This window comes from Microtus pennsylvanicus, chromosome 4, assembly GCF_037038515.1.
Source record: "Microtus pennsylvanicus isolate mMicPen1 chromosome 4, mMicPen1.hap1, whole genome shotgun sequence".
Classification (NCBI taxonomy): Eukaryota; Metazoa; Chordata; class Mammalia; order Rodentia; family Cricetidae; genus Microtus; species Microtus pennsylvanicus.
Window position 1 is genome coordinate 142013781 of NC_134582.1, and position 23470 is coordinate 142037250.

Consider the following 23470-nt stretch of genomic DNA (forward strand, 5'->3'; position numbering starts at 1 on the left):
ATGCAGGCAAAATATTCACGTGCTTTAGAAAAGAAAGAAAGAACATAAAGTCGGGTGGGTAGGGAATTGGGGAGGATCTGGAAAGAGCTGGGGGAGGGGAAATGTTTAAAATGTATTATATGAAAATTTTTAATTAAAGATTATAAAATTAAAATGTTGTTTTAAAACATTCAAACTGATTCTAAAGGCAGCTAGTCTCCTAGGCACCCATCCTTCTCCATCAGCCCCTCCTCCTCCCCCAGGGCTGCTCACTTTACCTGCTTCTTCCTGACATAAGGGATTGGGATTTATTCTCAATAGCTTTGAAGCTTTATTTATTTATTTGTTTGTTTGTCTGTTTGCTTATCTGAAACAGGGTCTCACTATATAACCCTTTCTGTCCTTGAACTCATAGAGATCCACCTGCCTTTGCCTCCCAAGTGCTAGGACTAAAGACATCATTGGTCTGGCTTTTCTTGTAGGCAACAGCACTGATGGACACTATATCCATTATCTTTTGAAGTTTTAAAATATTTTATTACACTTATTCATTTGTGTAAGTGTGTATTGGTGTGTATGTTCCAGAGAGTGCATTTGGGAATCAAAGTGAATTGAGCTCTTTCCTGCCACCATGTGGGTCCTGGGGACTGAACTATGACCCACCGAGCCATCTGAGCGGCTTCCACAGTTATCTTTCCTGGGTTACGCTTCCCATTGGCAAGAGGTGCACTTGCATTGGCTTCTTGCACCTGCTCTAAACTGGCTCCCTCTGTTTTTGCCTCTGACAGGATTTAAGCATTGCCTGATCATTACTTCCCAACAGCAACTGCAGTGTAAGGAATGATCACTTGGATCCAAGTATCTGTATCCAAACAGAGCAGTGGAGCTCTTCCTTTAGAAAAAGCAGGCTGAGGAAAGGACAGGTTTTATGGGGTTTCCCCTCCCCTCTGCTCTGAAAGGGGAAAAAAGTGTAAAAGAAAGTGGATCAGAAGATATCTTCTTTTAATAGGAACTAAATCCAGTTTCAAAGGCACACGAACAACCTGGAAGCTCAGCAGACGATGTGCCTAGACAGACTCCCCTGAGGATGGGCACTTGGAAGAGCTCCACGGCTTGGCCTATGGCAGAGCATGTTTCAGTCTCTCAGTATCTGTACAACTGCCAGTAAAATGCATGCTTGACTTACAAGGACATAGATAAAATTTTATATGAAGAGTGGTGACCATTATAGCACCAGCGCCCCACGGGGGAAAATGTTTCCAGGACTCACGGTCGGCATCTGAAACTGGGACAGGGCTCACCCTGTGTGTGCCTTTCTTCACTGTGCATGTATACATATGATCACATTTAATTTATAGCTTGGGCACAGCAAGAGATGACCAGTATGCCACACTGAGAGTTGTGTGAACGTGGAGCCTAACTCTTGAAAGACTGAAGACTCTGCCCATACTTTGAGAACAGAGCTGAGTACAAGGGCCTGACACTGTGGGAAACAGGACTGGCTATCAGGGTACCACTGCCAAGGGAGGAAGGGTCAGCCTCTACTGACCCATGAACGCTTGTTAGAAATGCCAAAAGACTCATGGATGCAGAGGGACCATTCAGAATTCCTCAAAAGACTCATGGATGCAGAGGGACCATTCAGAATTCCTCAAAAGGACTCATGGCAGTAGCTGTAAGATGGATGATTTAGATTAATTAAAATCAATGCATCTGAAAACAAATAGAAGAAAGTTTTCCTTTAATGGAAACTAGAGCATTTATGGTTGCTAATGTCTGGACTGTGTTTTGTCTAGCATATGAGACATGTGACATTTGGAAGTTTCAGTTATGGCACAATATCCAGTCAATTGAATTATGGATGTTAGCTCTAACTTTAGGAAACATTTTTATTACTTGTTTTTAGGGAATTCACATAGAAGTATCTTAAGATAAAGAGATATACTGCAGCTTGCTCTTAAGTGGCTTAAGAGTATAATGAAAGTATCCACAGAAAGGGAAAGGGAATCAAATAAAAGAGTAACGTGTTAGCATGACAGAAGGGGTGCCTTGGCGAGCTTCTGTGTCTGAGATCACATAAAAATTGTTTAAAGGATTAGGATTAGATTAGGTTTTTTCCTGCATGTGTGTATATGCATCATATGTGTGCCTAGTTGACTGTTTTTCCTGCATGTATGTATGTACACCATGTGTGTGTCTCATGCCTGCAGAGGGCAGAAGAGGGCATCAGAACCCTAAGAGCTGGAGTTATTGATGGTTGTGAGCCTGGGTCCTCTACAAGAGCAGCCAGTGCTCTTAATTGCAGGGCCATACCTCTATTCCTATCTGCAAAACTTTTAAGGCAAGTGTCTCTTAAAAACAAACATCTGGCTTCAGTTTCTGAATACAAAGACCATTATGAAAATCACATGTATGCATATGCAATTTGACTCATTGTTAAAATGGCCACTTAAAAAGCAACAACAGGGTGGGCAGTGGTGGCACATGCCTTTAATCCCCACACTTTGGAGGCAGAGGCAGGCGAATCTCTGTGAGTTCAAGACCAGCCTGGTCTATAAGAGCTAGTTCCAGGACAGGCTCCAAAGCTACAGAGTAAACGCTGTCTCAAAAAAAAAACAAAAAGAAAAAAAAAGCAACAACAGAAATTGAAGTGACTATTAGCTCAGTAACAGAGAAGCCATGAGTTCAATCACTAGCAGAGCAACAATAGTTACTAATTAATTAGTTGCCATGTCTTAATTGCCTCTTTATTGTATTTCTTCTGAGTCAGGCTTTTAAAATGTTGATTCTAAACTATGAGTCTCCTTCCTTTCCTGCTAGCTCCCCCCAATGTCCTGATAGCCCCTCCTTCTGCTTCTCCCTGTGTCCTAATAACACCTCCTGCTAGCGCCTCCCTTGTCCTGATAGCCCCTTCTTTCATCCTGGTGCTTCGCCCCATGTTCTGTTGTAGTAATAAGGGCGGCGGAGCTGCGTCCCCAACACCCCAGCCGCCTGCTCAGCTAGCTTATGCCCCGAAATAATTACACGGACACTGTATTCTTTTAATCACTGATTGGCCCATTTCTATCTAGCCCTTACTGGCTAATTCTGATATCCTGATCAACCCATCTCTAATAATCTATGAGCACCGGTCTTACCAGGAAGATTCTAGCCTAAGTCCATCCTGGGTCGGAGCTTCATCTTCCCAGGAGCTGCATCTTCCCAGGAGAGGGGCGCATGGCGTCTCTCTGAGGCGTCTGCTCCCCAGGGGAGAGCTGTCGAGTCTGAGCTCACTTCCTCTTCCTCCTGGCATTCTGTTCTGTTTACTCCACCTACCTATGTCCTAACCAATAAAATGGGCCAAGGCAGTTCCTTTATTAGCCAATGACCTTCCTCCATCATTTCCCCTTTTTCGGTTTAAACAACAACAACAAAAAAAGGCTTTAACTTTAACATAGCAAAATTACATATAACAAAACAGTTATCAAGTAAAAGTTACAATAATCTTTATCATAACTAAGGAAAACTATAACTATAACTAACTATTCTTAACTCCATCAAAGACTCCAGAAAGATACAATACTACCTAAGCAAACAAGAAAAAAGCAACTTTTAAAACTCTAGAAATGACAGAGACGTCTCGCTGCATGGACAGTCACCCAAAGTTCCTCTGTACTGTTGGGGCATCCATCTTCAGCCTTCAGGCCCATGGTATCCAGCAGACATTTCCATAAAGCAGGAAAATTCAAAGTCAATTCAGTCACTATCTGTTGTGTCCTGCAGAATGTCTCACAGACTCTTTCATGAATCAGGAACCCCGAAAGATCATCTCACCTTAGGCAAGTTCAGTAGTCCTCTCTCTGTGGGTTCTCTGTGTCCAGTTTATGCAATAGTCCAGGCAAGAGCAGTTTCTTGCCCAAATGGCTATCAAACTCCATAAGGTGCCTCTTCGATGCCCATCTTCCTCTTGAAGTACATTGGTGCTGCCAGGAGCAGAGTGTCTCATTGTCATGAAAAGTCCTCAGTTATTAAAACATTAAATGTCCTGTTCTGTAATCTTTGAAAGACATGAAGAATGTCTATCTAAAATATATCTCTATATATCTAGAAAATCTAACTAACATGACTACAAGCTTTACTGTTATCGATGATTATCCATTAACAACCTGTATTTCTTAATTATACAGTACATATTTAAATGAACTACACAATCACAATACCTTAATCAATATCAGAAATACATATACATATAACAAAATTGACCATAAATCTCTATCAATAAAGCAAAATCTATACTAATGCAAATTATTCATATCTATATCATATCCCCCTTTAAATGTTAAAGAACGTTTATAAACAATATTTTGGGAACATGGGCGCAGTTTTTTCTCTCCAAACTGCTTCCTGCTGAATGGGGGCGTTGTTAATTAGGTCTTTCATGGTATAACCTGTGTGCTAGTTTCATCTCAGTTGGCAGTTGAGTGAAGTAATTTTTTGGGGGTATTCACAGGAACCTTTCGGGAGGTCGTGGTCTATCATACCGTATCGGGATAGATGCAATCAACAAGGTCTGATCCTCTGTAAAACAAAAGAAGAATCTCTTTTCCAAAGTATCATATCCTTAGATCCAAATTCTGAAATCATACCCTCATGATATCCGTTCTGGTTCCACTTGGCAGCCCATATAATGAAATGTCTCTCTGTACTTAGCTCCTTCACAGTCAAAAATTTTAAAGAAAACACAATGTACATAATCCAGACTCTCTGTGAATTTTCCATTTTTACGTGGCTTATTTTTTTATTTCTTTTAATCTCTTAACTATCTGTACTTTGTCTCTTTAAAGACTTTACCTTTTTTTTAAAACCATTAACTTTATTCTCTATATTCTTTTTTTTTTTTTTTTTGATTTTTCGAGACAGGGTTTCTCTGTAGCTTTTGGTTCCTGTCCTGGAACTAGCTCTTGTAGACCAGGCTGGCCTCGAACTCACAGAGATCCGCCTGCCTCTGCCTCCCGAGTGCTGGGATTAAAGGCGTGCGCCACCACCGCCCGGCTATTCTCTATATTCTTTTGCTTCTCTCTCCCAAGCCTACGTACATTCATCCAACAGTGTGACTCATTTAGTGGTCTGAATCTGTCCTATTGTGAATCTGCAATTTTTTACTACTCAGGAGCACTTTTGATTTGCACCTTTAAATCACTAGGCGCTTAAGAATCTAAGCTGTGACATTCCTAGGTTAACTTTTTGCTTTTTGAGCGCACATCTTTGACCTGTAGACCAGGCTGTCTTTGAACTCTCAGAGATCCGCCTGTCTCTGCCTCCCAGGCATTGGGATTAAAGGTGTTTGCTACTACACCTTGAACTCACAGAGATCTGTTCGTCTCTGCCTTCTAGGCACTGGGATTAAAGGCATGTGCTACCACACCCAACTACTCTCTTTCTTCCTTATTTTTGTTTTTACTTTAAGAACTTGAACTTGAACTTTTAGTCTGCATATATTTTCAACACACTGTAAACCATTTAGAAATTTTCATTGTCTTTGAATCTCTTTACTGTATATCTCTCTGTTTTTTGACCACATGAGTCTTTAATTTACCAAGCAATCTCAGTAGGACTAAAGGCGTGGCTTTGCTTAGCTTTCCAGCCTCATGGCATTTCAAGTCAGCAAGCCAGCTTCAGCAGCCTATGCTTGCAAACCGCATGAACCGCCTGCGTAAAAGAGTCAGAGTTTGACCTGGCAGGACAGCCCAGAAAGCCGGCATTTTTAAACGGCGCAGCTTTTCTCCTGCTATGGCTGAAAACTGAAAAGCATGCGTTCAGCTTTTCATCAACACTGTTTAAGTGTTTTGTGGCAGGACCTCTTAATGAGCTGCAGGGATTTGCAGCTGAAGCTGAGTCAGGAAGCCTCTCTTAGATGAGGTGCTTGCTTGCCTCTAGCAAGCAGAGTAGACCCGAGAGACCAAGCTGTCTCAGGCTTTATGTGGACTCAGTTAGCCACACGTCTGGGCGCCATTCTGTTAGCCCTTCCTTCTGTCCTGGAGGTCCTCCCCTGTTCCAATAACCCCTTTCCCTGCCCTGATGTCCCTGGGTCCCTCCCTCTTTTTCTGCTAGCTCCTTGCCTTTGGGCACTCTTTTTTTTTTTTTTTTTTTTTTTGGTTTTTCGAGACAGGGTTTCTCTGTGGCTTTGTAGCCTGTCCTGGAACTAGCTCTGTAGACCAGGCTGGTCTCGAACTCACAGAGATCCGCCTACCTCTGCCTCCTGAGTGTTGGGATTAAAGGCGTGCGCCCCCATCGGCCTTTGGGCACTCTTAAGAATTGATATAGTGAAAATGGAGACAGATTAAGCGCCTTTACCTGCCGACTTTGGCTATTTCTCCAAAGAAGCAATTGCTTGTCATCTCATCTGCCCTGCAGTCAATGTCACACCAGAGCGTTTTTCCTGGTTCTCCAGAACCCTAGCAGAGTCACGCCATCTTCCTAGATTAGAGGGTGGAAGCAGATGTTACCACTTCCTTCCAGCTAAGCTCTAGCAGAGTCTTGGGACATGATTTCACTGTGGTTAAAGGAAACATAGTCGTGTACCGACAGATGCTTACAGATTAAATGACAGGGTAAAGTAGGAGTGGCTGTGTGTGATGCTGGGAGCTTGCAGGTGACCTTATGGGAGCTCATGGCGTGTACTTTGCAAATGTTTTCCAAAATAAATGCTTCAGATACATGAGTAAACATAACAAAATTTAAAATAGATACTAGGAGACAAGCAAAACAGTTTTACAAACAGCTTTACTAAAGAGGCATGTAGGTTAAGCTTCCTGTGATTCTGAGCGATACTGTCTTAGCTTGTATGAGTTTACTTGTTAGCCCAAAATATGGCATGTGTGTATGGGGGCAGGGACTTGTGTGCACACACTTACCTGTTTAGTGTCTCTCTTCTTACCTGAAAACAAAATCCAAGGGAGCAGGAAGCTGGCAGCGTTAAGTGGGAGCTGAGAACAGATCCTCGAGTCTTCTCTGGTGTGAATGAATGAAGCAAGTACAGAGCCACTAAACACCACCCTGTTCTTGTTCTTTTCTGCTCTGTTGTAGTTGCAGAATTAAGAAAAATCTTCGAACCAAAGAGAAAAGACTTTTTAGAGATGAAAAGGTAACATGTTTGTGTCACGCCACTGGTAGGTAGAGACCTTCCTCCCGTGGTGTCTAGTGTGCTCTTCGTCTCATTTTCCACACTCACTGTGTCTTTTCTCTGGTGTGTTGTGCAGGAAAGAAAGAATTGCCAGGCGCTTAGAAGGAATAGAAAATGACCCCCAGCCCATCCTGTTGCAGAGCTGCACAGGGCTGGTGACTCATCGCCTGCTGGAGGAAGACACACCCAGATACATGCGCGCCACGGACCCTGCCAGCCCTCACACTGGTGAGTGCGCGGCCATGTTAGCAGCCCTCACACTGGTGAGCATGGCCGTGTTAGGAGGGTGCTTGTTACACCATACCTTCACCTGCCTGATCTGGTGGGGCAGGAGGATGAGATTCCCGACACCAGGATAAAAATGACAGCCCAAGGAGCTAGAGGAAGGGAAGCTTGTCTTGACTCACAGTTGGCGGGGACACAGATGGGGGACACAGACGATCATGATGGAAGGCATGGCGGGGGAGCAAGAAGCAGCTGGTCGCATACACTGACAGTCAGGAATCGGGATGGATGCTGTTGCTGTTCTCCCCGTCCCCTGCCTTCTCCTTCTCACCTTTTTATCCACGCACATCATTCTCCTAGTTAAACCTCTGTAAAAACGACTCCAAATCCAGTCAAGCTGATGGTGCACATTAACCACCACAGCCAACAGCAGTGTGTTTTGTGTGTGTGTGTGGTTTCTTAAGCATTCTGGCCATCATGCCCCTCTAGATAGGGACCCATCAGAGACAAGCATGGTGCCCATTTCTCCATACCTCATGACTCTGGTAAACATCTGTCTGTAAAGGAAAGATCCAGCAATGTGCATCATAGGCTGTGCTAAATATCCAGACGCCTATAAAGGGGATAGATTCTTGGAGCAGGGAAAGAAAAAAGCGAAGTTGGGTTTTGGGTGGTTGCAGTTACTACTCTCGGATGTGTTTTCAGGTGTGTAAATGTATTGCATATTGATTTTTAATATGCTGAGTATGACTTGGCTTTCCTTGTGCATGCCCAGTCACTGTATGGGCTTTAGTTAACACACCTGACCTCAGAGGGAACAGCTTTGCAGCCTGGTCCATGCTCAGGCTCTGAGGTGCTGCTTTTCTAGCTGTTGTTTCCTGTTTCCTCCTCAGAGAGGGCTCCTGATCTCATAGCATGATGCCACAGTTTGCTGGTACTGGTGGCTTTTGATAGAGAACGATATGAAAAGTCAAGAATTTACGCCCAGAATCGATACCCAGAAACAAACACTTGCATACATAATGTCTTCATCCGTATAACATTTAATTTAACCACCAAATATAGTGAAGAAAATAGGCTTGATTTTAGACATAAGTTATGTAACTCATGCTGGCTTAAACTCGCTGTCCTCCTGCTTCAGCCGTGTGCTGGTGCTAACGGCATGAACAACCACAAAAGAATTCTTTGTTTAGATGTTAGGAATTGAGCTAGCCAGAAGATGAGGAAAAGAATTCCTTTTCCATTTCATACCAATCTCCAGAGTAAGTTCTGGTTAATCTTATTATAATTAAAAAGAAGTCATTGGAAACTTGAAAACATAGGCATGTGTTTCATTCATGTGGACTTAAAAAAACAGATGAAGAAATCTCCAAGTGATGAATGAGTCAGTATTACTTACAGTGATGTAGAAATTAATTTCACAGCCTAGCAGGTGACTGTCTCAAATGCTCTCCTAAATAATTCAGTGTTTTGATGTGTGTGTGTGTGTTTGTGTGTGGGTGGGCTATTGGGAAAAATCACATCTCAAAGTGCAGGGACCACTCTGGTCACTGTGAGCCACAGTCCATCTCCTGTTAAATCAACAGAGGCTCCAGTGTCTGCTGTCTTTTCTAGAAGAATCTGAACTTGCCCTTTGGCCTCATAAGAAATGTTAAACTCAGAAAGAACACATAAAATAAAGGGAAATAAATGTGAGGCTAGAGGAGCCTGGGAGAGTGTGGGGGACAGATGAAGTGAGGCGAGAGCCCAGGCTCCTTCCATTAGCCAGCCTAGGTGAGAGGGGAGCTTCAGGTTGGGCCCGCGGTGAGCCATGCAGTGTAGAGGGCTCAGTGTGTTACATAGCTGTCTGTGTTTGGTCTCGTATGTTTTATCCTGTCGTCTTCTTGTAGGGCGATCTAATGAAGAGGAAGACACTCCTGGGTCTTCCTTGGAAAAGCAAACTCCATCTAAATACTGCACAGAAACCTCGGGCATCCATATTTCGGGCTCCATGGATGTCCACAGTCTGGAGTCCAAAGCAGAAAGGATTGCACGGTACAAAGCAGAGAGGAGGCGACAGCTGGCGGAAAAGTACGGGCTGACTCTGGATCCCGAAGCTGACTCCGAATACTTGTCTCGATATGCCAAGTCTCGGAAGGACACAGATGCAGGTGAGAGACGAGGAAAAGGTGACAAACAGGAAGAACCAAGCAAGGGCACCAGTTCCTTGCACTCCAGGGCAGAGCTAGGGCCCAGGACCAGCTTGGTAGAGTCCCAGGACTGTGCCCTTCTGGGGAGCAACATGTCTGACCAGGAACTGCTGCTCAACTTGGAGAACCAACGGCGAGGCCGAGAGCCCTCGCTGACAGAAGATGGTTCCCCTGCCTTCTTTTCTGAGCGAGGCACCTCCTTCCCTGAAGTGCCAAGGTCCCCAAAGCAGATGTCCAGCTCACCACTGCAGCAGCCAGCCTCCCCAAGCCACCCCGGTGACCCACCCCTGCCCACGGAGGCCCGAGCCAGGTAAGCCCTGAGCGCTTGTTTTGCCGTGGCTGTCACAGGTCTCTGCGGTTCTCCACTCATTGTAGAGAGCCTTTGTAATTTCTACAGTATCCGAGCAAGTCCCACCAGAACTAGAAGCCGGCCATACTCCCTCATCTTTCCTCTCTCTGTCATTGCTTTAAATTCTTCTTCAAGCAAACTAAGCAGGTGTCATGAGGTCACTTACAAAGAAGCGACCATGCAGGACTCTTGCTGTGTTTCTGACCCAACCTAATTTATTCTTTTATTTGCTTTTTGATTATGCCCAAGACTTAAGTTTGGCGGGGGAGGGGGGTGTTGGTGACTTATGCCTAGGATCACAAGGCAGGAAGAACCACAGTAGCAGGAGAAGGGTCTTTGTTTATGGTGCAGAGTCTAATTGATTGATAAACACTGAAAGACCAGTAAGGCATTGCTATATAAATATATATGAAGTAAGAGGAGTCACAACTGAGAAAAGAACCAGCCAAACACAAGAACAGCTCCTGTGTGGGAAAATCAAATAAGTCAAAAACAAATCCCAGAAGTCAGATGGCAGGACAGAATGTGTGTTCGTTTCTAAATTTAAGTTGAACAGAAATTGCCTTCCATGTTAAAAACACTTTTTGTTTACTTAAATACCTGGCTTAAAGAATCAGCCTGAATGTCTGGGTGGATTCCTAAATACCCTCTTCAATTCAAACAAGCAACAGCTTTATGGGTGAGCTGAGAAGGGCTGGGAACCTGGGGTCAAGCAAATTTGTTCTGGGGAAACATTGTGTGTGACACATAGATATATATGGACACACACATATGCAAACATGTATTTGTCTGATTTTTTTGTCACTTTCTCTGGGACATGGTGGCAAACATTTACTCCCTCTTATGTGACAATGATGCTCCTGAGGGAATCATAATATGTGCTGATGCTTTATAACCCAAGCCTATTGTCAGGTACTTAGTCATGTAGACTCAGACACTTAGGTACCAGCCTCTAAGGTAATTAGATTTTAAAACTCCTAAGGAGGAATTTGAAGACCTTTGTTCAGCCTTGGAGCTAAAGTACTTGACACTGACAGAGACCCATCCCACGTATCTTAAAGAGGCGTGTCTTGGCTAGAAGTGTGCATTTCATGGTGGAAGTATTGTGTTCTGTTTAGCTATTTATATAAAAGGAAATCATGTACATATTTTATTGTTACATTTTATTTATTTGCTATGTGTGTGCATATATGTGAGTGTGTGCATTCACAATGTGATGTGTTGTGCTTGAGGAGGTCAGAGGACAACTTGCAGGAGTCTTTTCTCTCCTTCCACCACGTGGGTCCTGGTGACCAAATTCAGGTCATCAAGCTTCATGGCAAATACCTTTACCTACCAAGCTGCCTTGCCAGCTGGCTCCCCTCATATGATTTGTATGTAGAACAAAGAAACCCAACAGATGCTGACTTAAAAATAAAAAATGGATCCGAACAAGAAAATGAAGACTCTAGTCTCAGATTTTCCTATGACAACTGTTTAATATCACTTTCTTGTGAGGTAACAATCTGAAATATTACTAGTGAAATAACAGTTTGGAGGCAATGCATATTTGTTTCGGAAATTGTTAGTATGCCATACAATGATTGAGAAGGTTTTTAAATTAAAGGTTGTATAGAGGGATGGATGCTAGAGGGTCCTTAGCTTATCCTAACATGTGCTTGGGAATTGATGCACAGTGTATTGTGAAGAAAATGAAGAGTATGTAGTCTAAGGAAGTCGGAGGCTGGAAGGCCCAGCCCCACTTTTTGGATACTTCTAAACCCTTGGAACGGCAAGAGTGCGTGTGGTAACAAAAGCGCCGGTACACTTCCTCCAGCAATAGTAATATCAGTGTGATGGATCATCTTGTGAACTGTTCAGCCTTGAGAAGTATGAACTCCTACTCCTACCAAAGTCCCAGATCCCAAACTCTTATTAAATCTTTTATGCAACTCTTATTTTCTTATTGGGAAATACACAGACAGACAGACAGGAGCACATAGGTGTTATTCTGTGAGGGGGAAATGCAGAAGCTCTGGCCTAGGGTCCCAGCTGCTGTGTGCCTAAACATCACCTGTCACCCCATGTGTTCAGCCTGACACATGCTCTCAGAGCTGACTCATCCCCTCTTCATTCCTACACCCCGGTCCATCGCCAGAACTGTGTCTCCCAGATTGTGTCCTTAGTGACTCAGACCTGAGAGTAGTAATGTCTTGGAGAACAGCACCGAAGCTGGATCTTAGAAGACTTACCTTTGGTGGGTTGTGTCCTGGGCAGAGTTCACCTTGGCTACCTGGGGACAAGCAAACCATAACTCCTGCCCTGAGACAGGGTAGCATTCCCTGTGTAAATCAGGCTGGCCTTGAGAACTTGCAGAGATCTACCCACCTTTGCCTCTGGAGTGCTGGTTAGAGCCATATCTGTCTTACCTGCCACAGTGCTGGAGCTGGATGGTCTGACTCATCATTGCTACTTCTCAAAGCTAATCTAGCTTCATATTCTGCACATACCAGGAGCTCGATGACATATGTCAGATTAGCCTGAGTGTGAGCTTGTAGCTGCCCCTTTATTCGGTGATGAAAGGACAAGGCCAGTAAACTGACCCAGGCCGGTAGAGCAGAGGCTTCCCTCACTGTCTCTTCTGAAACACCCTCCAGAACCTCCGCTCCTCGTGGTTCTGGTCACTGCCCTGCCGAGACGTGTGCAGCAAAGTGTCGTGCCTGCCGTTCGTCCTGCTCGTCCCCTCAGCTCTGGTCAGCAGCTCTCCACCATGTCCTGTGGACAGCGGGGCAGAGCCTAGGAAGCAGGTCTCATATCCTCCTCTAAAGAGGAGCTTTCTGCTGCTCCTCACAGATCCATTCTGTGAGAAGGGAAATTATGTCTACTTCTCTACTATACCGAATATCTGCTGTCCAACCTTATCCCACTAACTTTGGCTGCTAATAAAGTTAACTTATTCCTTTTTTGGTTTTCATTTAATTCTGTCCTTACCGGAAAGTGACAGTTCTATTGAATTAAATGTGAAGACGTTTCCTAAAATGCCAACCTGTAGCGTATAGCAGCCATGGTTTGCAAGTGAGATTTCCAGAGTAAATTGTGTCTAGGATTGTGGCCATTGCTGTACCCACACTAGTGTGGAAAGCAGCAGTCTCCCATACAGGTGACTATCAGCAGTTGGCTAAACTGAATGATATGACAGAATCCCACCCTTCTGTAATCAGAGCTGTGTGAGACTTTGCTGACTGCAGATGGGGCATTCTTCTTCCTGGGAACTCAATCTCCACTTGCCAATCACATCCAAAGGCTAATCCATTGGTCTGGAGTTACTGCTTCCTTGTTCCAGGGATGCCACAGTCCTCTCCCAGTGGAGTGGTCTTTGTACAACGGGTTTTGGCTCACTCCCAAGCCCCCCAAGTAAAATTTAAGTCTGGAGAATGTAGCCCAGTTGACAGAGTGCTTATCCAGTGTGAATGAAGTCCAGGTTCAAATCCCAGCACAGTACAAACTGGTTTGTGCAGTGGCGCTTCATTCCTGTAATCCTGGGATCTGAGAGGTTGAGGCAGGAGTAACAGCCTTTCAAGTTCATCCTTGGCTACTGCGTGAATGTGGAGGAGGCTTCCTGTGTTTTCTTTGTACATCACAAAAAGATCCAGTCTGTGGTATGGTTCTCCTTCCTGTAGCTACTTACATTACAGGCTTTCCTTAACGACGCTGGCACGTTCTGCCTTGCATCGTGTCTCACTGAGTTAAGGGACAAGTGTGTAAGTTGGATGTTATCTTAACGGGATGCAAGACCATTTCATGATTAGACTGAAGCCCCCTTTTACCCTGTTGCCTCTCAGAATCTAAATTCTGTACCTTATACCAAATAGGAGTTAAATAGACGTTTGTCTGATTGTTGACCCAGGTTACAAACTGATATTTGTAACTGGTTAAAAAAAAAGATAAAAGGGAAATGTGTAAGAGAGACAAAAGGTTCACCCTCACCACGTCTCTTTTTATTTACTTCCTTTGTTGGGTGTGTATCCGTTTGCATGAACCCTTTTTCCACTTGTCTGTTTACCTGGGTGCCTCAGTGAAACTTATGGAAGTTGCCTTATATTTTAATTCCAACTTCCCATAAGTGTGAGCTGACTATGATCATAGCAGACTCATGTTAATCCTCAAACCCATTTTCTCCAGTGACCTTAGATGTATTTATTTTTGCTTCTTGCTTCCTGTGATGAGCCAAATGACCAAGAAATTTCAAGAAGTAGACGCAAACTCTAAAGGCGCCATGAACATTAGGTCTTTTCCAAAGCCAGCTTGAGCATCTTAACTAAAAGCAACCTTTGGGTTTTGATTATAGTAAAATGATGTGGGTGTAGGCACCAGTATTTTGATAGCAATGTTCTAAAGTTTTGTTTCTTGTGCGTGGTAGTACAGGGAAGGCCACCCATGAGTGGTTTCTGCAGAAAGATGCCGAAGGGGATACACCTTCACTTATCAACTGGCCTTCCAGGTACATCCCAGGTGGGAAGTGTGTGGCTGAAGCATGGTGGATATCCTCCTACCCCTATCACCTCTCCTTGCTCTGCCACACCTAACTAACACTCATGCTCCTTCTCCCTCTTTGCAGCATCTCTGACAACCATGTGTGTTCAAAAATAAGCTGCTTCCTAACCCTATGTCTCCAGAGTGCCTGATTGACACTCATTAGCCTTCCTGGTTCACTTCCACTGGAAGTCTGAACACACTTCTTGCTTGCTCACTTTCTCACCAACTCACTCCGGAACTGGCCAACAGGGGGCACTGAGGAACCCTTTCTCAGGGCTATCCTACCCTTCCACATCCCTTTTCTGCACCAGCTTTAGTTTCCTTGTTTCTAAACCAGCAGTTAATTTTTCGTAGTTAAATTTAGGGCATATGGCCTAATAGCAGACAGATACTCCAATCATTTCATGATGGAGAGAGAGAAAAATGAAGAATGAACAAACCACTGCCTGGACAAAGGTTCCACGCATTGAGTTTCTGACAGTGACTTTGTTCTCTTGAGATGACCTTAGATAAGGAGGACACATCCCACAGGGGAGCTTGACTGCCGCTCAGTCTTCAGAGCAGCGCCCTCCACTACTGCCTCATCTCAGAAAAGCGATGGCCCTGAGTGCTTTATCCAGACACTCACATCTTTCTGTGTGTCTTTGCGTTTCCTCGGGAAGTCTACCCATGAAGGCCTGTTGGAAACCAGAAGGTGTTTTACTAATTTGATAGAGCCAACTAGGCCCAAATGGGACAGTTCTATAATGTGTAATGTAACTTTTACATTTCCCAAGAAATCTCTTCTCCTGTCCCAAAAGCTGTGTGTCCAACTTTCTGAAAGTCGGACCTGGTCAGCAATCCACCGTGGATAAATGGGTTTCCATTTTGCGCTCCCCCCCCCCCGAGTGGTATTTCAGAAAGTAACACAAGTGTGCTTTTGTTGTTGACTGTGTCGTCTTCGCTAAGTAGGAAGGCATGTGCTCTTCCAAACCCTCCTGACCTTTCTTTCTCTGAGGTGGGAACCAAACACAGGGCCTCACACATGCCAGGCAGCACCCCCTCTCCCCTACAGCCACTATTTCCGTTGTATTTATTTATTTAGTGTACACTGGGACTTTTGCCTGCATGTATGTTTGTGTGAGAGTATCAGCTTTCCTGGACCTGGAGTTACAGACAGTTGTGAGCTGCTGTGTGGGTCCTGGGAATTGAACTCGGGTGCTCTGAAAGAGCAGCCAATGTTCTTCATCGCTGAGCCACCTCTCCTGCCCCATTGTGAAGTCGGGAGGGGCAGGTAAGGTCCCCAGCCAGGGTTCTTGGTTAGCAGGCTTCTGCAGAGAGGGGAACGGTCTGTACGTTTGGACATCTTTTTCAGTTCTTATCTCAAATTTTTAAAAATCAGAAACAACAAAAAACATTTCCTCCTTAAGTTGGCTTTTGGTTAGGGTGCAACATCAATGGGAGGGAGATGAGGGCTCCTGATTCTCTTGACAAATGCCTTCTTGCTGGACATTCCTGTTGTCATGAGTAATGACATCCAAACTGGCCATGTCTGGGGATCAAATGACATAGTCAGCTTAGCATTCAGATCCTGTGAGTATGGGCCTAGGGCCTCAAGTGATAAATAAACCATGAAACTCAGTAGGAAGCATTAGCAGTCACAAATGCCCGCATATCCCGTGGACAGGGAAGTGGCCGTGTCTACTTATGAGAGTACGTTTCCTTGAAGCTTACAGTCACCCCCACATCGTACAGAGTCCCAACCTAGGCATTGCCTCTTTCACACTACCTCTTTCGGTGCTGTGTATGAATGAAGCTTCCTGGAGTTGCTAGGTATTTTGTTAGGATAAAGCCATTCTCCCTCCAGATAGCATGTGACACTCAGCTTAACAGGGGATGGAATTTTGGGCCAAATATGAATGCAAATTTGGAGATTTCACTCCATCTAACTGACAAACACTGGGAGTCTGTGTTCAATGCCCAAATGTTTTTCATACATGTTCTCTCTGCATTGGCTCCACTGCCACCCATGGTTTGTGCATGCTTCCTTCTCCTTTGGTGACTACGACGTATTGCAACATAAATACTATTTTTTTCTTAAGAGTTAAAGTTAGAGAAAAAATGGTGAAAGAGGAGAGTGCTCGCAGCAGCCCTGAACTCACCTCAGAGTCCTTACCTCAGAGGAGACAGCAGCCAGGACCTGTGCATTTCCTGTCTGTCCAGTCAGAAAGCTCCGCCTTTGATAGGGTCACCAGCAGGGTAGTGAGCTCACTGCAGCCAAGCCGGAGCTGTGTCCTGCCAGCTGACCCTGTTCATGCTATCAAGATGGTGACCGTGGGCACCCCAAAAAGTGCATCTGAATGCAGCTGGATGGGGCCAGGCACCCCAAATGTCATAAAATCTACCACCTTGAAGATTCTAGAAGGTGAGTCGAGGGATGCTCCAGGGCTCCATATTTGTGAACCAGAAGCAGATGTGCTCCCAGCGGATACTCTGGAGAAGAGCCCCAAATCACTCTTGACCTTGGAAGATGACAAGCTGGCCAGAGGCCACAAGGGCCCCTCTGGTAATGAAGATTTAGATGAGCCTACCGTTCACTCCATCACCGTAGAACCTGAGAGGGAGAGGCAAGTTCAACATCAGCCTACTCAGAGAATTGGCCGGAGTGAAATGATTCTGTATGTTCAGAGTGGTCCTGCGTCCCAAGATACCACATCAACCAGTCACACAAAAGAGGCCTCTTCAAAGAAACGCAAGGTCATGGCCCGCTCCCTGTCGGATTATACGGGTCCCCTTCAGTTCCAGGCCCCCAGACAGAAGGATCCAGCCCCAAAGCAGGAGCTGGAGCTACAGAGTTCCCAGGCAGAAGGGCCTGGTGCAGAACCTAGCATGCTGGACACAAGAGTCTCCGTTGCCCAGCTCCGAAATGTGTTTCTGGAATCAGCCAAAGCCAGCAAGAAACCTGAACTGTAGGTGATGTTCCCGACATCCTTCCGAATTGTCACTTGCACGTCCTTGGCAGCCGATTCACTTCGCTTCCTGTGGTGTGTCCTGTTAGCTTAGCTCACAGTGTGTGCAGGGCAGAGTGTACAGGAAAGGGCTCACACACTACCATTCTGCTTCTGCCTACTAATTGGGATCTGGAGGAGTGGGTCTCTGGAATGTTCCACCAGCAATGCGCATGGTTGAGCATGTAGAACCTAGCGCTGTGTCTTTCACTGAGATGCATAAACTTTTCCTCTGTTCTCTCTCTCTCTTCCTCTCCCTCTCCTACTCCCTCTCCCTCTCTCCCTCCCTCCCTCTCTCCCTCCCTCCCTCTTTTTCCTCTCCCTGTCCTACTTCCTCTCCCTCTCTCCCTCCTTCCCTCTCTCCCTCCCTCCCTTTCTCCCTCCCTTTCTCCCTCCCTCCTTTTCTCCCTCCCTCCCTTTCTCCCTCTCTCCCTCCCTCCCTCTCTCCCTCCCTCCCTCTCTTTTTTCCTCTCCCTCTCTGTATTCCTGTGTTGCACTCTTCGCTGCCCTGTGGTCCTAAAAGCCAATCCCGGGTTGAGAAGTCAGCTGAAGGAATTGGCTTGCCCACTGAACGGGAGAGAGGGTCTCGGAAACCAAGACGCTATCTTTCTCCTGGTGAAAGTAGAAAAACTTCTGAGAGATTTAGAACTCAACCTATAACCTCAGCAGAGCGAAAGGAGACAGATAGGTAGGCATGTGTGTGTATACTTCAAGCAATTCAAACACGGGGTTCTCACTGCCCTGGCGGGCCTGATGCTATTTGCGTAGGATTCTAAGATTATTCCATCTCAGCCATAAGGATACTTATTATATTTATTGAAATATATTCCAAAAAATATTGATTTTTCTAACTGATACAACTCTAAAGTTTTGAACTACCTGCAGATCAGGTGAGGAGAGACATTTTTCTTCAGCCAGTGATATTTGTTTTTTTTTGTTGTTGTTGTTGTTCTTTTATTAAACTGGCATCTGAACTGAGCATCCGCCACTGGGAATAAGGAATTTTGTATTCATCTTCTAAATAGCTTACTTCTTATATTTACATTTTTAAATGGTATCATACAAGGATAAGGTTCACCGGAAATGTGCCCTTAACACCATGTACTGCTTTCTTCACAAGGTGTGCCCCAGGCTGGGGTTGTGTGCACAGCTCCACAGTGTCCGCCAAGTCTTTAAGTAGCTCACTTGCATTGTGTTTCATGTGTAGCTTGTGTGTCCACCACTAATCATCATCACTATCTGTTGCTGTCTTTCCTAGGTACCCTTCCGGTTCAGAGATGCCAGTGGTTGAGGGCAAGTATCTCTCTTCTTTTTATTCTTCCACATCTTGTCCAGATCAGATTTAAGACCTAAGATTTAAGGCTATGCGGGAGATGAAACCTGGAACCTATCAGTGTCTTCCTTCCAAACTGCCTTGCTGTTAACCCTAGCTGTCAGTTTCTGATAAGCCTTCCCCTAGCTTCTGATAGGAACTAGGAGGCTCATTCGGTGAGCACTGTGGAATGGCCGCTGTGACTAAAGAAGTGGGTTTTACTGGTGACCTCCGCCATCCGCACCAAGGCGGTGTTCCTCTTAGACCGTTACGATAAGCACACCGTCTGGACACAATTGGGTTAGAATTGCCATGAGAAAGCATGAGCTCATGACGGGAGGCCACCTCCTCTTGGATTCAGGGATTGGCAGGTCAGCCTTGAGAAGCATTCCGAGAGGAAGCCTGTGCTTTCTAGTGATGTGCAGTTCTTTCGTGACTTTTTACAGATGAGGAAAAAGTGGATGAGCGGGCCAAACTGAGTGTCGCTGCCAAGAGGTTGCTTTTCCGGGTAAGGTGTGACAAATGGTTTGTTCAGAGACTGTAGCCGCTTCTGAGGAAGATGCCCAGGGTCTGGTGGTACTCCACACACTTCCATGTTCTTCTCACCTGCCATACCTGTTCTTCTCTTCCTGTGCTGGCTTAGACAGTGTCCCTTGATTGTAACAGAATAGCTAAAGCTATCACATTTCTTTGTTTAAAAAGAAAGGTTTATCTCAGCACAGGCCTTCAGAGGTTGTCTGTGACAGCTGGCCTGCTTGCTTTGGGCCTGTGATAGAGTAGTGCTCCCTACAGCAGCAGATGGTGGAGGAAGTAGTGCTCCCGACAGCAGCAGACAGTGGAGGAAGTAGTGCTCCCTACAGCAGCAGATGGTGGAGGAAGTAGTGCTCCCTACAGCAGCAGATGGTGGAGGAAGTAGTGCTCCCGACAGCAGCAGACAGTGGAGGAAGTAGTGCTCCCGACAGCAGCAGACAGTGGAGGAAGTAGTGCTCCCGACAGCAGCAGACGGTGGAGGGGTGGAGGAAGTAGTGCTCCCGACAGCAGCAGACGGTGGAGGGGTGGAGGAAGTAGTGCTCCCGACAGCAGCAGACGGTGGAGGAAGTAGTGCTCCCGACAGCAGCAGACGGTGGAGGAAGTAGTCCTCCCGACAGCAGCAGATGGTGGAGGAAGTAGTGCTCCCGACAGCAGCAGACGGTGGAGGAAGTGGTCCTCCCTACAGCAGCAGACGGTGGAGGAAGTAGTGCTCCTGACAGCAGTAGACGGTGGAGGAAGTAGTGCTCCCGACAGCAGCAGACGGTGGAGGGGTGGAGGAAGTAGTGCTCCCGACAGCAGCAGACGGTGGAGGAAGTAGTGCTCCCGACAGCAGCAGACGGTGGAGGAAGTAGTGCTCCCGACAGCAGCAGACGGTGGAGGAAGTAGTGCTCCCGACAGCAGCAGACGGTGGAGGAAGTAGTGCTCCCGACAGCAGCAGACGGTGGAGGAAGTAGTGCTCCCGACAGCAGCAGACGGTGGAGGAAGTAGTGCTCCCGACAGCAGCAGACAGTGGAGGAAGTAGTCCTCCCGACAGCAGCAGACGGTGGAGGAAGTAGTGCTCCCGACAGCAGCAGACGGTGGAGGGGTGGAGGAAGTAGTGCTCCCGACAGCAGCAGACGGTGGAGGAAGTAGTCCTCCCGACAGCAGCAGATGGTGGAGGGGTGGAGGAAGTAGTGCTCCCGACAGCAGCAGACGGTGGAGGAAGTAGTCCTCCCGACAGCAGCAGACGGTGGAGGAAGTAGTCCTCCCGACAGCAGCAGATGGTGGAGGGGTGGAGGAAGTAGTGCTCCCGACAGCAGCAGACGGTGGAGGAAGTAGTCCTCCTGACAGCAGCAGACGGTGGAGGAAGTAGTGCTCCCGACAGCAGCAGACGAGTAAAGGAAGTAGTGCTCCCGACAGCAGTAGACGGTGGAGGAAGTGGTCCTCCCTACAGCAGCAGACGGTGGAGGGGTGGAGGAAGTAGTGCTCCCGACAGCAGCAGACGGTGGAGGGGTGGAGGAAGTAGTGCTCCCGACAGCAGCAGACGGTGGAGGAAGTAGTGCTCCCCACAGCAGCAGACGGTGGAGGGGTGGAGGAAGCAGTGCTCCCGACAGCAGTAGACGGTGGAGGAAGTGGTCCTCCCTACAGCAGCAGACGGTGGAGGGGTGGAGGAAGTAGTGCTCCCGACAGCAGCAGACGGTGGAGGGGTGGAGGAAGTAGTGCTCCCGACAGCAGCAGACGGTGGAGGGGTGGAGGAAGTAGTCCTCCCGACAGCAGCAGACGGTGGAGGAAGTAGTGCTCCCGACAGCAGCAGACGAGTAAAGGAAGTAGTGCTCCCGACAGCAGTAGACGGTGAGGGAAGTGGTCCTCCCTACAGCAGCAGACGGTGGAGGAAGTAGTGCTCCATACCTGGTGGCAGGAATGAAAAAGAGAGGAAGAACCAAGATTCTGGGATCTTTGTGTGTATGTTGGGGGGGCGGGGGGTTGATGGTATCACTCCCAGCCTCACCTCTTATATTCTGCCAATACTAAACTGTGGACCAAGCCATTCATGCAGACTGTCTAGAATCAAGCTTCAGGATCTGCTTTGACCGGTTTTTACCCAGCCGCTCCAGCCTGAAGCATTCATTTCTTATGGCAGGGGACCTCATTGGTGCCCCTCCTATGGCTCCTTCAGAAGAGCAGCAGACAGACACTCTGCTACCCCAGTAGTTTCTTTTCTTCGATTTCATTGGGATCCTACAATGTTTTCTAACTGCAGGAAATGGAGAAATCATTTGATGAACACAACGTCCCAAAGAGACGTTCCAGAAATGCAGCCGTGGAGCAAAGGCTGCGTCGCCTACAGGACCGTTCTCACACCCAGCCCATCACCAATGAGGAAGTGGTCATCGCAGCCACGTACGTCTCTGGGGGAGTCCTTAGCCTGACCTATGCTGTCAATGTTTAAAGAGAGAGTCGAGAGTTTCCTATAAGAATGAGACAGTTTAACCAGGAGACATAGAGAGGCACATGCTTCATACTGATTTTTGTTTTGATTTTCCTGCTATTTGACAGTAATGGGATGTACCTGCTAGAGGCCTACAGTTACTCCTGAAGTGATTTTATCATTGTGTTTTGTCTTTCACAAAAATAAAAACGTGAGAGGAGGTGAACTATAGTGAGCCTCAGCTTCCTGACCCTCAGTTCCTAGGCAGTTTTCCTCCGCATGCCTTATCTTCAGCCACCCCCGCCCCAGACGTTTCAGCCTTAAATATCTTAGCACCTACCTCTAAGACATAAGCATTTGTTTTGTTTTTAAATCACCACCAAAATGTCTAAAAATTAATTGGCAGTTGGACACTTTCCGAACAACAGGACATCTGCGTTTGGGCAGTCTGCTCAGATTGCCTTGACTGGTTCACTCAAAGTTAGCAGCTCCAGTCAGCTGAGACTATTTATGTTCTTAAAAACCATTTCTGTGGAGTGTTGTCACCCAAAGGACCTCTGTCTGAAGACGTGCTATAGGGACGTGCTGTGCGGCTGTTCATCTTCTCCTTCTTCTCCGAGTGTTTGATTCTCACAGTCGGGGCTCCACATACCCTGAGCATGCTGTGCAAGTGCTCTACCACTGAGCTAGCCCTAGGCGTCTCGTCTCTTTGCTGTGCTGATGGACAAGCTCCTCTGTGCACTTCCGACACTCCTCGCATATCCATTTCTCTAAAAAGTAATTTCTTGGATTGGCTGGTAAACACTGTAAGACAGACACCCACGGAAACTGGCTCGGTGGGTCTACTTTGATGACGCTATTGGTTGACAAAGTCACGGATGCTGCTAAAAGCGACACTGAGAAGAAGATTCTAAACTGTGGCAAGAATCTCCTGTCTGGCTATGGCTGACGCTAGCTTTTTAAATGACTTCTCGAAATGAGGCTTTTTGTTCTAAGCTGACTCTTTTTCAAGCTTACGCCTCTGTTTGTCCCACTTACTCTGGACAGGCCCTGCCTCTGTCCTTCCATCTCTATTGCTTTCCAAGTTCTTTTGTGATCTGTTTTCCCTCAAAGTGTTTAGCAAATATTTTTGGTAAAATATTTGGCTTTTGCATTTCTGGATTTACAGCTATGCCTTCCTTAATGCTTCTTTTCTTCTCTCTCCTCATGAATGCTCCTCCTTTGGCCATTGCTTTTAAAGTGAACCTATCCCTGCTTCGTGTTCTGGGGTCACCCACCCTGTAATGGCGAGACTTCCTAGCCCCACTGTAGCTAGAAGCACTGTGCAGCCTGCCAGGTACCGGACACACTTTGCTGCATGTAGTACCAGTGCCAGGGTGCTGGGCAGCAGATGCATCTGGAAGCCTTGAATGCCTTTCATTTGTTTGACAAACAAATCAGTGCAGTGAGTGTCCCTGAAATGTTTGGTGTTTTGTCCTGCCATAGTGCGAGGTACCGTTAATTTCACGGCTGTGTGAGAAACATGTTGTCTGTCTGCCTGTTTCCTGTGTTGGTGTTAGGCTCACACTAACTCACTTATACTTTTTTTAACACAAAAAACTTTATTTTTCTTCTAAAATACTAACGGATACTACTAATTTAAAAATGGAACATTAATGTGAATATTGAAATGAGTTATTTTTAAATATGTATACATACAAATACATACTAAAATCAAATAGTCCTGCTTTCTAATTTGAAGAGAGGAAAGGCAGTGCCATTAGGTTTTAGGATTTGTTATAGATGTAACAGGGTTCAGTTTTAGATTGTGGAGT

General features: G+C 46.1%; 1 protein-coding gene across 18 annotated transcripts in view; it reads left to right on the plus strand.

Annotated features, from left to right (window-relative positions):
• The window catches only part of Svil (supervillin), a 208215-nt gene that overhangs the window by 124051 nt on the left and 60694 nt on the right, over positions 1 to 23470 (plus strand). For 9 of the 18 annotated variants that reach the window (XM_075970710.1, XM_075970714.1, XM_075970711.1 and 6 more), the window contains 10 exons: positions 7045 to 7102; positions 7218 to 7369; positions 9256 to 9865; positions 14304 to 14384; positions 16501 to 17367; positions 17930 to 18094; positions 18665 to 18699; positions 19165 to 19226; positions 21489 to 21628; positions 22897 to 22992. In XM_075970710.1, coding sequence (XP_075826825.1) covers positions 7095 to 7102; positions 7218 to 7369; positions 9256 to 9865; positions 14304 to 14384; positions 16501 to 17367; positions 17930 to 18094; positions 18665 to 18699; positions 19165 to 19226; positions 21489 to 21628; positions 22897 to 22992 — 2216 coding nt within the window. In that variant the 5' untranslated portion in view covers positions 7045 to 7094. The remainder of the gene's footprint in view (positions 1 to 7044; positions 7103 to 7217; positions 7370 to 9255; positions 9866 to 14303; positions 14385 to 16500; positions 17368 to 17929; positions 18095 to 18664; positions 18700 to 19164; positions 19227 to 21488; positions 21629 to 22896; positions 22993 to 23470) is intronic. The other 9 variants (XM_075970727.1, XM_075970725.1, XM_075970726.1 and 6 more) reach the window with 5 other exon arrangements.